Here is a 14,748-nt window from a genome sequence, read left to right as displayed (position 1 = left end):
CACAAATGAACACAGGAGATTCTGGAGGATGAGGATTCTAGGGAGTGAGCCCAAGGCCGTGATGGTTAGCAGGCTGCAGTCGGAGGCCACATCCCCAGCCCCTCCCTGCCTAAGCAGCCGGGCTGTTAAAAGTCCCCACCAGCCCAACAAGCCCTCAGGAGGCCCCAACTTGAGCCTGGCTTCTCCAGTGACTGGCGGCCCATCCCTGTGCCAGTCCCGTAGCCTCCCCAAGCATCAGATCCAGAGAATGCCCCACAGCGGGTGGCAGGAGCAAGCAGGCAGTAATACACACTTTCTTGGTTGGAGCCCCCTCAAGGCCTGGCACTGGGGGCCCGCCCAGAGCAGGAAAGCTGGTCCTAGCCCATCTCAAGGTGGAGCCAAGTCCTCCCCTCTCTCCCCACAGCCTTGCAAGGGATGACCCCTGAGGATCTAGTGGCTGGGCAGCTGGGGGCTCCCTACTGCCACGTCTTCTCACCAAGGCCTCACACACTGGCCTCGTGGCTCCTGAGCCTGGCAGCCTGCCTCCTCTATCTATCTCAGTTTGAGGCCCCAATGTCTCAGTGCTCCCCACGTGTTTGGCACCTCATATAGCTGCTCGGGTCAGATGCCTCATCTCTGCATTGGGCCTCAGCACTCCCTGGCCCATGACCTCACCCTGGCATCCGAGGCCCTGTTCTCAGGCCTTGGCCTTTTCTGCGCCCCCGACCCCCTACTGGATCCTTGCCCATTCCCACCCCACCACTCCACCCACATTTGCCTTTCCTGGTGGTTCTAGGCCTCTGTTCTGTCTCCTTTTACTTGGCTCTGCCTTCTTAGGTGGTACTCAGCCACCTGAAGTTATGTGTTCACTTCTTTGTGTGTCGGCCAAAACTCCCTGATGAGGATGCAAACTTCCCACAGATGGAGGCAGAGACAGCTGAACCGCCTGTGCCTCATGGCTTTTAGTGGTACCGGGAACAGAAACACTGGAATGAGTGAATGAATGAATGAATGAATTCCTGAGCAACAGCCGCTACCCGGGTGTGCTGATGGGAGGGGAGAGAACTGATAACGCGTGACTCGTGTTCGGTTGCCTGTCTGTACCAGAGCAGCGAGGGTCCTGCAAGCTGAGGTCTGCCCTCCGAGAACTCCCGGCGCGCTCTTCCTCAATCTGGCTCCTTTACTTCCTAAATCCATCTGCTTTCCTAATTACATTCTGAGAACCTCAGTGAAAGGAACAGCCCCCAGGAGTCACCTTGCAAAGACCACTGCTGCTGTAGATGGGCCTCTCTCCCAAGGCCCAATAGGATGGTCCTGCTCCCAAGACTGTATCTTCAGGGCAGTGCAGGGTGACCAGCTGTCCAGTGGACCCAGGACACTGGATACTCACTGCTGAAACCGGGTGGGTCTGAGTACATGGGAATGAGCTGGTCCCACAGCAGAGACTGCAGAGCAGCTGGCGCGGGGACTGCCCTGGCCCCACTGAGTCCTCCCTGGGCTCCTCGCAGCTCTGCCTGGAGGAGCTCTGCAGCTATCTCGTAGGTGACCGAAACTGGCACATCCTGGGCCTGTCAACAGTATGGGGAGCCGGGCGGTACCTGCTTCCATCCAGCTCTTACAGGGGTGTTGGATTTGTGAAAATCCACCAAGCAGCACACAAGCTTTAAGTTTTCTGTTTGTGAGTATACCAGATGTTTAGTTTTTGAAGAATCCATAGCAGGAGGAGGATATGTGTACAGCAGTGTGGCTGGTGAGGGGCATGACGTCTTGGCTGTTTACGATCAGAGTGCTTTTCTTTGTTCGAAGGTGGCGCATGAAGCAGCTGTAAACTTCACCTTCCGGGGCTTCCCCCTCCCTGCTGCCACCTAGAGACAGCTGCCTTTGGGCTGTGCTCCCATTCAGGAGCTGCTGGGATGAAGGTGCCAGAGGCCCCCTGTGGCACTCAGTTCCATGGGCAGGGGTGAGGCCAGGGCCTTTTCACAGCAACATTTGAAAACCACTAAGTGTTATTCCTGCAGTAGCCAGGGTGGGCAGTGTCGGCCCAGACGCCCACCCAGTTCCAGTCTCCATCACTCAGGTCTTCCTCTGGGAGTGGCGTGGGGCTGGGAGGCAGAGGCCAAGGCCATCTGCTGCTGAGTGTTGCTCAGGGAGGTGAGAAGAACAGAAAGCAGAGGGGCCAGGGCCCAGCCCCGCCTCTGCCTGTGGGATGGCACCCTGTGTCCTTTCCTACTTCCGTGCCAGGTGCATTTGCCATGGTGAGGACAAACGGGGCAGGAGGCAACCGGCTCCTAAAGGGACCAAGAGCTCCTCAACTGCAGGGCAGTGGCCATAGCATGGCAGCCTTGGGGGTCCCCAACCTGCCACTCACTGTCCCAGGAGCACTGGGGCAGCTAGCTGTCCAGACCAGCACAGGGACAGGGCCCCCACTCTGTGAGCGCCCTGCTGGGCCAGGCTTTTCTGCCTTCCCAGGCCCCTGGAGCGGGAGGGAGTGGGAGGAAAGGGGCCGCGTCAGTGTGATGTGCGTTCCCAGAATATATGAGAAGCAATTAAGCGCCACGTTTCCTCCTCCTGTGAGGACGCAAAGCCTGGCACTGCAGCCCAGCCCTGGAACTCGCCTGTCAGGCTCTTCACATGCAGTCTCTTGGTGGCCGTGAAAATTGCCCCAGGCCTGTAAAAGTAAGCACCAAAAGTAAGCACCTAAGGATGCTCAGGTTAAATAGGAATCAGCCCTTCCTCCGCAACAGCTGTGGAGGACTCAGCAGAGAGCTGCAGTGTCAGAGGAAGGCCTTCCCCGGCCTCCTAAGCCACAGTTAAGTGACCTCCACAGTCACAGCAGCATTCATTCTGGTTTCCCCAAAAGCACCTTTGCTTCCAAAAAGACGATGGTCTCACTCCCTTCGCTTCCCTGCATTCGCCCCCTTTTTAGGAGCCCACATGTCTCTGCCTTGGGTGGGTGCCAGCTGTCTTCCTCTCCGCTGGCTCTCACTGACGCCATTCTCCTCGCCTTCCCACAGGTTAACAATGAGAATGTTGTCAAAGTCGGCCACAGGCAGGTGGTGAACATGATCCGGCAGGGAGGGAATCACCTGGTCCTTAAGGTGGTCACGGTGACCAGGAATCTGGACCCCGACGACACCGCCAGGAAGAAAGGTACATGCCCCACATTGCCCAGCTCCAGCCTGGGGCCCTACCAGGGGTGGGTGGGGGCGGGCAGGAGAGCTGGGGGGCAGTGGGCCCTCTCTCCAGCCAATCCCACACTTCTGAGAGCCCAGGCACAGGGGCAAGGCTGGAATTTGCCGCCAGAGCCCATGACAATGACTTGGGGCTCACAGGCTGCCGGAACCATCCGTGTCCCACCAGGAGTGCCCTTTTAGTCACTAGCAGGCGTCCCTTCTGCAGGCTTCTGCTGGCTTCCCACTCGGTGTCCTGTCCCCTCCCTCCCCCTGCCCAGGCCCACCCAGGAGGGCCTGCACTGCAGTCCAGGGCTATGGCAAGATCCTCCTGAGCGCCTGTCCTTTCCCATCGTGAGCACGCCTGCACAATCCCTGAGCACCGCAGCCAAACAGCCTGAGACCCACCTGCCAGCCACAGCGCTACCACTGGCCTTATTCCCATATCTGGAAACATGGGCTGGGGTCTCACACCCATCTCTCCTCTGCCCTCTAGCTCCCCCGCCTCCAAAGCGAGCACCGACCACAGCCCTCACCCTGCGCTCCAAGTCCATGACCTCGGAGCTGGAGGAGCTCGGTAAGTCGCACACCCAGCCCAGCCGCATACAGTCGCCATGCTGGTCCCTGAGCTGCCCTTTGCAAAGCACCAGGCTGTGCATGACCCCATGCTTGCTCGCTACCCCCTTCTTGCCCCTGTACCCAGACGTGCGTCAGGAAATGCCCCTGCATGCCCCGCAGCCCCACGTGTGCACCTCCCTCCATGCCTCTCGGGGAGTTATTGCTAGTCCTGCCTTTCCTCTTTTCTGTTTATCTAACATTGTTTTGTTTTGAATTTTTGGGCCTCTCACTAGTGGATAAAGGTAAGCAGCCCCACTGGGTCCCCAAAGCAGCTCCCCCTGCTGTCTAGGGCATCCCCACCGACATCCACCTCAGCCCAGGCCTCGGAGGCCTGTGTGTGCTGCTCCCTACGTGGCTCAGACCAGAAGGCTCCATCCTCTGGGGATCTGTGTAGATAGCGTGGGCTTGGCAGAGCAGTCTGGTCTGTGCAGCAGGCTTAGGGAACTCCCGGCACCTTTGTATAAGGTCTGCAAGCAACAGAGAGAGGCTCTGGCCCTCTGACTCCATCTTGTAGACTGGGGAAGGGCGACTAGCAGCCACGTGGGCCATGCTGGCCATGCAGGATCCTGTTCCAGGGAGTCACCAGGGAGCCCAGGGACATCTTGGGAAAGAGGGTGGCTCTGAAACACACAGAGATGGCATGTAGGTGGAAACGCTTGCTCCATTGGAACACAAATTGGAGCTGGTGAAGGCAGCTTACATGGGCACAGAAATAAATGAGCCCCCACCCAAGACCCATGGTCCAGTCCAGCTGGCCTGGGGGGTTGAGAGCCAAGCCCCCACCGGTGCTCTCACCCACAGGCCCCGTCCTCCCTGCACTCTGGCACAGGCAGCTTTCCCGAGAGGGGTCTAGCAAGTGCTGCCACAGCAGTGAAGCAGTAGTCATCCTTCCTCGGCCCAGGGCACTGAGGCCGGCCAGGCCGCTTCTCACGAGGTTCTGGGGCTAGAGTCTGAGGACGGGCATGAGGCCTCAGTACAAAACAGCAGCCCTGCAGTGGCGCTGCCCCACCCACCCAGAAGCAGTAGTGCCCCGAGTGCCCCAGCCTCACAGGCGACAGAGGAGGTGACCAGCCTCCAGGCCCTCTCCACAGAGGCCTGTCCTAGGGCTCCCCAGAGGGACAAGCCCAGCAGCTCTCATCTTTCCAAGGGGTGCTCCTGCGAGCTCAGCTCAGTCAAGAAACAAAAGAATGAAGCAGGAAAGGCCACAGGTGCGCTCTAAAGGCTGGCCCCGCCACCTCTGCTCATGTGCTCTGAGAGCTCCTCCCCCACTTTGGCAGGGTGCTGGTGGGACGAGGGGTGCTGAGGAAGGAAAGCCCCTTTCCACTGCCAGGCAGTAGGTTAACGAGCAGGGCAGACAGGACAGAGTTGTGCGGGCAGCCAAGGTTTGGGGAAAGCCACTCCATGGATAGCGCAGCCTGCGTTTGCAGCGTTCCAGACAGGCCCTGCCTGCCGCCCCACTGCCGGCCCAGCCTGCTCCTGAGGCGCCCTGAGCTGACAAGGCCCGAGTGTAGGCTGCGGGCGGGCGCTGCATCCTGGTGGCTCATGGCGCTCCCCTTTCTGTTTGCAAGCCTCGGTCCGGAAGAAGAAGGGTAAGGGAGGCCCAGTGTCTGTCTCAGTCCCCTGCCCATCACCCCCCCGTGGAACCAGAAACCTCCTTTGTGATGCCGTGAAGTCTCAAATGTGCCACAAAGCCTTGTGTTGTCTTCTCCTGCCGGCCTCGTCCTGGAGCACATCCGTGTGTCTGTTCTTTCTGCTTGGCTTCTCCTGTCTGTGATTCCCCAGCGTGTCCTGTGTTTTTCCCTGACCTGTGTTCACATCGTCATGACCGTGAAGCTGGCCGGACCCCTGTTCGGTCTCAGCTGGGCCTGCCTGGACTGGGTGGCTTCCAAGCTCTGTGAGGCCTCCCAGGGGCCTGAGTCACATGGGGCTGCCTGGATTGGGGGTTACAGGCGAGCAGAGCCTCTGGCTGCATTCCTGACCCTCAGGACCCCTTTGTGGTGGGCAGGAACTGCCTCCCTTTAAGGCCCGGAAATCACCCATTCCCCAAGAGGCTGCCCTGTGCCCCATGGGGCACTGGAGGGAAAAGGGAGCAGTGTGAGCCCTTTGGCTACACTTCCCCACCCAGGGCTGGTGTGGAGTGGGAGACTGGCAGTCACCGTGGCTGTGGGCAGCTGGACCACAGGCCCCGGGTAGACTCAGGTCCCCCCTTTCACAGCAGCAAGCACATCGGGGGGTATTGCTCGCCTGCTGCTGGACACAGCTCCCCCAACAATTAAAAGCAGTGCTCCCAGCTTCTAATTAATCCCTTGGAGTTGGGAAGAGCCTAGCACCTGGCCAGAGGCACTGGCCCTAAGGCACACATTAACTGTGTCCCAATCATGTTAGATGAGAATGGGTGAAGTGGGCACAGAACCACCACTGTCTCCTCCGCTGGCTGTCCCTGTCCACCGCCCTCACCTGTGTCATCCCAGCGGCCTCTCTGCAGCAGCCCCGGGCTTGCACCAGCATCCTACAGCTGCCCAGAAAACTCCCAGCGGACTTTCTAGGCCCCATTGCTGCGCCGAGGATGTGGTGGACGCCCGGGGTACAGAATACCCTTCTCTCTATGTCGTGCAATTACATTTCTGTCTGAACGCGTCTTCAATCCAAGGCCAAACCCCAGCTCACAGGAATGGCCCTCTATTCATCACCTACCTGAGGAAGACGCCCTACCATGGGTGCCCAGGGACCTAGTTGCCAGAACAGCGTGGGACAACAAAAGTCCCTTGTCAGGGAGAACAGTTCGGGACTCAGGTGGCTGAGCCGCTGTGGGCGCCTGTGGCCTTCTAGGACCTGGCCCCATCCACACTGCCCTCCTCCCCCAGGGTGGCATCAGAAGATACGAGTCACAGCCTGCATGGCCAGGCAGAGTCCACGCAGAGCACGGGCAGGAGCCCCAGAGAGAAGATCCACCTCCCGTCTGAGCAAGAGAAACTGGCTACAAATTTGAGCTTAAATGCCCCAGAGCCTCAATCCCAGATATAACGGGGGCAAGGGTGTGGGCAGGAAGACCCCAAAGGGACCAGCAGCCATGGCCCAGCCTGGTCATACTGGGGGATCCAGCTGGGGACTGAAGACACCGAGGGCTGCTGACAGCCCCTGCCTCCAGGGCCATGAGGGCATCCCATGGTGCACATGCGAAGTGCGGGTCACATAGTGGATGCGCGGCAAATGCTCCAGGCCCCTCGTGCTGCCTCCACCCGTCTCTGGGAGGACTGGCCTCACCTCAGAAAAAGCACTCGTCACACCCCAGAAAGGCCGTGTGGAACAAAAGTCAGGCCTTTACAGTTGTATTGGGTTGAAAAGTGACCCCCCAAAGTTCTGTGAATGGGACCTTATTTGGAAATAGGATCCTTGCAGATCTAATCAAGATGAGGTCATGCTGGACTCGGGTGGGCCCTAAATCCAGTGGTGTGTCCTTGTAAAGGAAGGAACAAGCCAAGAAACACCATGGATTTCATCCTCCCCCAGACCCCTGAAGGAGCCTGACCTTGGACTTCCAGCCCCCAGAACTGTGCAGGGATACGTTTCCATTGTTTTAAGCCCCCCCTGCATGGTCATTTATCTTAACATCCCTGGCAAAGCACCTCAAATCCCAGCTCTGTCCCCGCTAGCTTTACCCTGCTTAGTGATCCCAGGTTTTCAGTTCTCCATCTGTAAAATGCTTGTTTAGTCTTCAAGTGTTCTCTGAGCACCTGCCCTAGTCCCCAGACCCTGTGCTGGGCTCAGGAAGAAGCCGGCTGTCAGGCAGGATTTGGGGTGGGGCCTCTGCCCCCGGGCACGTGAAGGGGACTGTGGCCTTCACCCTACCAGGCACCTATGGCTGTACCTTCAGACTCTAGCCCTTGGAAGGTGTGTGACTCAGAGCCTGCGGGCCAGGACCAGTCCACCAGGGTCCAAGCACACCCTTCCCACCCTGCACTGCCTCTTTGGAAGATTAAACCAAGAGGCTGGCCAACTGGCAACAGCCGCTGCTTCTAACACGGGGCTTCTGTCCTCTAACATCTGGCGCTGCAGATGTGTGTGTTTTCCTTTTGGAAATGGAGTGACATTTGTACTCTCTCACCCAGAGATAGGATGTAGTGGCACTGCACCTCCAGAGAAGTAGACAGACCACTTCAAGCCCACATAAAGGGAGACAGTAGTGGTTGAGAACCGACAGGGTCCCTGGATCATGCCAGAGGATGTGAAGCAGACCATGAATCGGGTCCCAGGAAAAGCTGAAGAGCTGGAGCAGCCCCATGCAGCCCTCCACAGGCCTGGTCTGCTGCTTTCCCCCAGAAGGTTCTGAAGAGTCGATGGGGAAACAGCTGGGCACTCTGCCCCTCAATGGCACTGGCTCCCAGGCTCTGGGCCTGTTGTGTGGCCACAGGCAAAGGAACTCGCTGGACAGTGGACCTAGCATCGCTTCAGTGCAGAACCCACTTCCAGGAGACTCGGCCACCAGGTGCCCATGTGGTCCTGGGCCTCCCAGCCTCAGCATGGAGGCTGGGGTCGTGTCACTCCTCAATTTGGTGACTCCCTTGTGACTCACTGAGGATGCAGAGCAGTGGCAAGATTTCTCTAGCACGGGGCATGCTGCTTCCTGCCCCCTATCAGGGGAACCTGCACTGAAGTCAGCCCGTGGTCCAGAGTCAGCTCATGGGCTGGGGGGCTCTGGTAACAGGCAAGGCAGGCAGGTGACAAACCTACCTCCCCTCCCTTTTCCTCGTCAGCATAACGTGTCTACTGGAGAGAACACACGCTTGCTCAGAGGGCTGAAATGCAGGTGACTGCTGGGGCATCTTCATCAGCTCCTCACCGGAGTGTTTTGGGATTTGACAGTTTCAAATCCCAGTTTCAAATCTGTCTGAGGCTTGTTTTCTGTCACCGAGCACTTCATTCTAAGACTGCCAGGGGCCGGATTTGCTAATCCCCTTCATCCAGAGTCCCTGAATAAAGACCTAGTTCTGAGCTTTTATAAATTAAGCATAATCCTTAGGAGCCTAGAATGAGAAGCAGGAATCTCAGTCCTGTGGCTTTTCTGAAAAGTCTCCATATCCTGGTAAACAAGATCTCCAAGATAGGGACTGAGCAAGTCAGGCCAGCACGCTCCCACTGGCCATGTCCCCAAGAGACAAGGGCCAGGAGGGACCCGCACCCCTGTGGGGGGCCAATGCAGGGTTTTCCTTTTTCATTTGAATTACACTAACTCTAACTTAAAAAGGAATGCTAGCCCCTGACCCTACCACCCCAACACGCCTGGCTGCTCTCACATGTTCTGGTTCAAAAGAACATTTGTTTTGGGGTTATTAGGAAGGGAAAGGTTTAAAACAGAGACCAAATGTCCACAGGCAAGGTGGCCACAGCTTCAGGGATGCACCTTCAGTGACATGACCGACCCCACCCTCTGATGTGGCGACTGTGATGATGGGTAGGGTGCCCCCACCCCCACCTCGTGGTTCTCCTGGACGAGGCAGAGCATGCCAATGGTGACCCCAACCATTTCCAAACATTCTGCAGCCGTTGCCCACCAGGGCCCAGGGCTGGGAAGCCCATCACATGGCAGGCACAAGGCTTGGGGGACCCCAGCGCCGGCCCCAGCTCCCACCTGGTCCCATGGTTTGCCCCCATATGGCCTTACACATCTCAGACCTGAAATGTCTTCCCTTTAACATGGGAACAATCCCTTTACTACAGCCAGCTTCTCATTAGGATGAGAAACAGGATGATCGGCCCAGAACTTCCACCCAATTCAGGGACGGCTGTCATTATTGACCAGGACACCTTTCCTTCACCCTGGGCACACAGTTACATGAGGTGTATTTAGCAAAATGCCTGCCGCAGGCCCTGAGGTCCTAAAATTGCAGCCTGCAGCCTGTTCATTTTGGGAATGTGAGAATTCGAGGCGGTGCCCCAGGGAGGCCAGGCAGCAGACCCTCAGTGTGCAGTGGATGGAAATGAACCAGCCTCATCAGCTGTGGGGTTTGTTAATACATAAAAAAACAGACACATGGCTTCTGGAAGGGCCCAGTTGGAAACGGGAGCTTCTTGAAGATTTGGCTCATTTAAATTGTAATCCCGGGAAAGCTGTTACACCCTAGAGTCCCTCCTTCCTTGATGTGCCCAGACATGGCCAACAGCACAGCAGAGCCTGGCCACAGCCTTCCCACACCCACCTGCGCCCAGGCCTTCCCCTGCAGGGCCTCAGCCCTCCTGCATCTTCTGGGTCTGACACCTGTCAATGTTCAACGCCAATGACTTTCCCTCACCTCCACTATTCAGCCCCAGCTGCCACCTTAGCCTCTGAGCTTACCATAGCCTGGAAGTCCAGCCAGGAGGGATGCCCAGGGGTTTCTGGCTTGGATGGGCCTTCCTGCATCTCCACAGGTGCAGGCCTGAGCACAGGCAGGTGGCAGCCAGGAAGGCACCCTTCCCTGTCTGCACCTGTGTACAGTATCGGGTGGGCTGGATTCTGCAGCTGCCCCCAGAGCTCACCACCTGGAATGCCCCCGTGGGATGTTTTGTTGGGCTCCAACTGCTCTTACCCTAACTTGGTGGCATCCCTTCCGGGTCATGTTCGTGGAGGTACATGCTGCTGCACCCTGCTCAGGCCTCACCCTCCACTGGGGTCAGAGGAGGGGCCCAGGCCAGCACTGTCAGGAAGTAGGCCCCAGGGTATCCCCACCCTGCAGTGCCCTGGCTCACCACAGTTGTGGGACATAACTCGCTGGTGCTGGAGACACATCTCAACCCCCGTTTCATTGGAGAAAAATACTCTGGGGGCCACCAGCGGCCACATCTCAGTTGAGGCAAAGAACAGCCACTGCCCAGCACCCCCACTTCCAGGGATAGACCAAGCTGGAGTTGCACATCACAGCCGGCCAAAGGAGATCACCCAAGCGTCACCTGGTCCAGAGTCAAAGGGGAGCAGCCCAGCTGATGGGCGAGGCCAGGGCAGAGAGGCCTGCACAGAAACCAGTTCGACCCCAGCCATCCAAGGAGTCCCAGCCCAGCCCTGGGAGGGGAAAGACTCCTTGGAGGAAGCAAATTGCTGGGACCACGGCAGGTGGACCCAGCCCGTGGAGCCCAGGGAGATTGACAGGGACCCCAGCAAAGGGAATGTGAGATGAGGCAGCCATGCAGCACCTGCTGCAGCCGGAGGAGCTGGGCTGAGGAGGGCCTTGAACGCAGGTGAGGACAGCACGGCTCTGGACTGGGGTCACAGGTTGCAGCCAGGATGTCCCCACTGCCAAGTGAGATGAGAATTGGGTGTTTCCTACCGTGCCTGACCAGTTCCCTGAGGAGCAGATGCTTAGCATCTACTGGGGGAATGACAAGGCCCCCAAGGAGGCATCAGGCTTGTCAAAGAGCCAGCAGGGCTTGTGGGTCCAGGAATCACAGGACAGAATGCGTGAGCAGGGACGCAGAATTGGGGCCCAGTGAGCCTGCACGCCTGGTTAGCTGGACTTGGTCATGAAGGGAGAGAGTGCTGTGGGGGAAGAGTTGGCTGCCCGGACACTATGGGGCAAGGGCTTTCTTGCCTTGCGTGAACACTTGGCATTTTGCTGACAACTGGAAACGTGGTCCAGGCCAGGGGTCAGCAAACACCTCCCCGAAGGGCCCCATGGTAAGTGTGCTGGGCGTGACAGCCATATGGCCTCTGCTGCACATTCTCCTGCCTTTTCTCCCCGCCCCCCCCTGCTCCTTGTTTGAAGACTAAAAGTGTATGGCTGGGTGTGGTGGCTCACGCCTGTAATCCCAGCACTTTGGGAGGCCAAGGCGGGCAGATCACTTGAGATCAGGAGTCTGAGACCAGCCTGGCCAACATGGTGAAACCCCATCTCCTAAAAACACAAAAATTAGCTAGGCATGGTGGTGCTCGCCTGTAATCCCAGCTACTCAGGAAGCTGAGGCACGAGAATTGCTTGAACCCAGGAGGTGGAGGTTGCAGTGAGCCAATGTTCAACGCCAATGACGTTGAAAAGAAACGCCAATGACGTTGAAAGAAAAAAAAAAAAAAAGTATAGACTGCCCTGAGGTTCTGGCCCGGTGAGGGCAGGACTGGCCCAAGGGTCTGGAACCAGGCCCCTCATGCAGACTCTACCGTGAGAGTGTCCACAGGTGTCAGAGTTGTGTACATCTCAGCTGCTCGGCAAGGTTGAGGGGCCATCACAGGGCGCCTGGCTCAGTGTCTCCAGCACACCCCCATTTCTTCTCCCCAAACTTCCTCTTGTGGGGACCTCTGGTCTAGGCTACCTTTGTCAGGAGCCTGATGCCTTGGGTGATGGACAACCCTGATCCGTGCCGTGGCTCTGGGAGCTTTGCCCGTGGGTCAGCTCCCCATGAGAAGCTGCCATGACAGGTAACCTCCGCCTCAGCTTGAAGAACAACTTGGAGATGGTGGCCTTCCTCCCTGCACTCTGCTTAGCTCCAACTTGCACAATAGCCTCGTGGCTCAAAGTCTGGGCAAGGCCCTAGCATACACTTCATGGGAGCCACCAGACCCCAAGAGTGGGCTTAGGGTGGCCAGAAGGCAGAATGTTCTAGATGGCCTGCTTCTCCCCAGGGAGTAAGGCCAGTGTTGTCTCAAAGGCTCAGAATGGGGTACACCCACCAGACACCGCACTGGCTTTGTCCCAACCCAGTGACATCTTAGAAGTACAGCTGGGGTCACCTTTTCCAGAATGCACATCGGGACTGGAAGACCAGCTCTCCAGGTCTCAGTGGCACAGGGCCCTTGCATTTAAACAGCCCTAGACACATCCTTATGCCTGATCCCAAGCACCCTGAGATGAAGCTAAGGCGCCAGGAGAGCTCTGGGATGTGCTTCAGTTTTCAAGTAAAAAAAAAAAAAAAAAAAAAAAAATGTGCTGTAAATGTCCTTTTTAAAAAACTTTTGTTAATTGCTAAGGATCTCTTATAACTAAACTTTGGTTTTCTTTTTTTTTTTTTTAAAGAAATGGGAAGGTTCTGCATTGGGGAAAATAAACAGAGACCTTCCCTCTGCAACACTTACTAACGCCTGGGGCCCCTGAGCACCCTGGCCTCTGAAACACCCACACTGCCTTGGGTGGCAGGTCCTCATGTCTTGGCAATCACAAAGGAACCATATGTCTGAGTTTCTTTAAAAAAAAAAAAAAAAAAAAAAAAAAAAAAAACACCACTTCAAAAAGTCAGTTAACCCTCAAAAGAATAAATCCCATTAGTAAGAATAGTGATTCCACTAAAGAAATGGACCAAACGCCTGTAATCCCAGCACTTTGGGAGGCCAAGGTTGGTGGATCACTTGAGGTCAGGAGTTCAAGATTAGCCTGGCCAACATGGTGAAACTCCGTCTCTACTAAAAATACAAAAATTAGCTGGGCGTAGTGGCAGGTGCCTGTAATCCCAGCTACTCGCGAGGCTGACGCAGGAGAATTGCTTAAACCTGGGAGGCGGAGGTTGCAGTGAGCCAAGATTGCACCACTGCACTCCAGCCTGGGCGACAGAGCGAGAGACTGTCTCAAAAAAAAAAAAAAAAGAAAACAGAAATGTCCCAAAAAGCTTCAGAGCCCTTGGTGGGCTGGGCACTTACGAGGAGGTAGCTGAGCTACGGAGGGTCTTCTATGTCCATGCCTTGTGCATGCCTCCGAGGGCAAGGTCTGGGGAAGGAGCCCATGCCCCAGTGGGAATGCATGTGGCAGAGGCACACGCATGCTCCTCACAGCAGCAACAAATGCCCCCTGCACAGTTTTGGATGCTGGAGTGGCTGCTGCACCTGTGCGCTTTCCTATCTACGCCTAGCTTCCCCCACTGGTGTTGCTGCTCCAATCCTCACGGTTCTATTGCAGATAAACCCGAGGAGATAGTCCCGGCCTCCAAGCCCTCCCGCGCTGCTGAGAACATGGCCGTGGAACCGAGGGTGGCGACCATCAAGCAGCGGCCCAGCAGCCGGTGCTTCCCGGCGGGCTCAGACATGAACGTGAGTGGCCGTACCTTGGGACCACGAGGGCAGGGGCCGACGGTGACCCAGGAAGTAGGTGGGCTGTCTCAGTAGTTGAGGTGCACACGCTCTCATGTCTGGTTCATGCTGTCCAGAGGTGGGGCCCAAATCTAAGTGGCCACAAGACGAAGAGCCGGGTCCATGCAGACTCACAGTGGTGGGACAGAGTAGGCTGCATCCAAGCCCTGCCACTCCCTTACCGCACTGACTGTCTCCGCTCACTCAGTGCCCTGAGCCTCGAAGGTGTCCCGGCATACTTGGCTGAGGACCCATGAGCACATGGATGTAAGGGGCCTTGACATACTCTTCAGACGAGGGGATCTTGCCTCCTGGTCCACCCAGAGCACAGAAATGCTCCGGTGTAGAAGAGGCCATCTGTCCCACATCCCACGTGGCAATCCCCCACGCTCTCCGAGATCCTGGACAACACTTGTCCTAGGAGCCAGAAGTGCCATGAAGGGCTTCAGTGTCTGCTGGGTGCAGTGGGTGCTTCGCTCAGAGCAGGCTGCCCATGCCATGGTCACCTTCCCTGGGCAGTCAGGAGGGTGCACAGCTGGAAAAGGGCCTGGGGCAGAGGCTGCTGATTCCCCCGGGCACGTCCTGAACAAGGCGTGGCCTCCTGGACCCTTGCATTACTTCTCCTTTGTGCAGAGGCAGCCATCTGAACCTGATGTCAGATTCCAGCACTGCTTACCTGTCCTGATTGCTTACCTAACTTAATATTCTCTTTGAACCAGTATCAAACTGCCTATGTCTAGCCTTTTCTTGAACAATAACACCTATAAATATTATAAATTTACCACAAGGCTTTTCTGTAATGTGCATTAAACAACTGTTAGTGATTACAATTAAAATATCTGCCCTCACACCTCCTCCCATCACCTCTGAACTCCACAAGGGGCCTTCCCCTCCAGGCCCTGCCTGCTGGTCCTTGCCTCCCACTTTGCTCCCAGTCCTTCGTGGCACCCACATGCCCCA

General features: G+C 56.9%; 1 protein-coding gene across 4 annotated transcripts in view; it reads left to right on the top strand.

Moving 5' to 3' along the window:
* Positions 1-14,748, top strand: part of SHANK2 (SH3 and multiple ankyrin repeat domains 2) — a 683,630-nt gene that overhangs the window by 645,470 nt on the left and 23,412 nt on the right. For 3 of the 4 annotated variants that reach the window (XM_030811436.1, XM_030811433.1, XM_030811432.1), the window contains exons 18-22: positions 2,994-3,129; positions 3,646-3,726; positions 4,001-4,009; positions 5,336-5,356; positions 13,619-13,749. In XM_030811436.1, coding sequence (XP_030667296.1) covers positions 2,994-3,129; positions 3,646-3,726; positions 4,001-4,009; positions 5,336-5,356; positions 13,619-13,749 — 378 coding nt within the window. The remainder of the gene's footprint in view (positions 1-2,993; positions 3,130-3,645; positions 3,727-4,000; positions 4,010-5,335; positions 5,357-13,618; positions 13,750-14,748) is intronic. The other variant, XM_030811435.1, reaches the window with a different exon arrangement.

This window comes from Nomascus leucogenys, chromosome 4, assembly GCF_006542625.1.
Source record: "Nomascus leucogenys isolate Asia chromosome 4, Asia_NLE_v1, whole genome shotgun sequence".
NCBI lineage: Eukaryota > Metazoa > Chordata > Mammalia > Primates > Hylobatidae > Nomascus > Nomascus leucogenys.
This window is presented reverse-complemented; position numbering and strand designations above follow the sequence as displayed.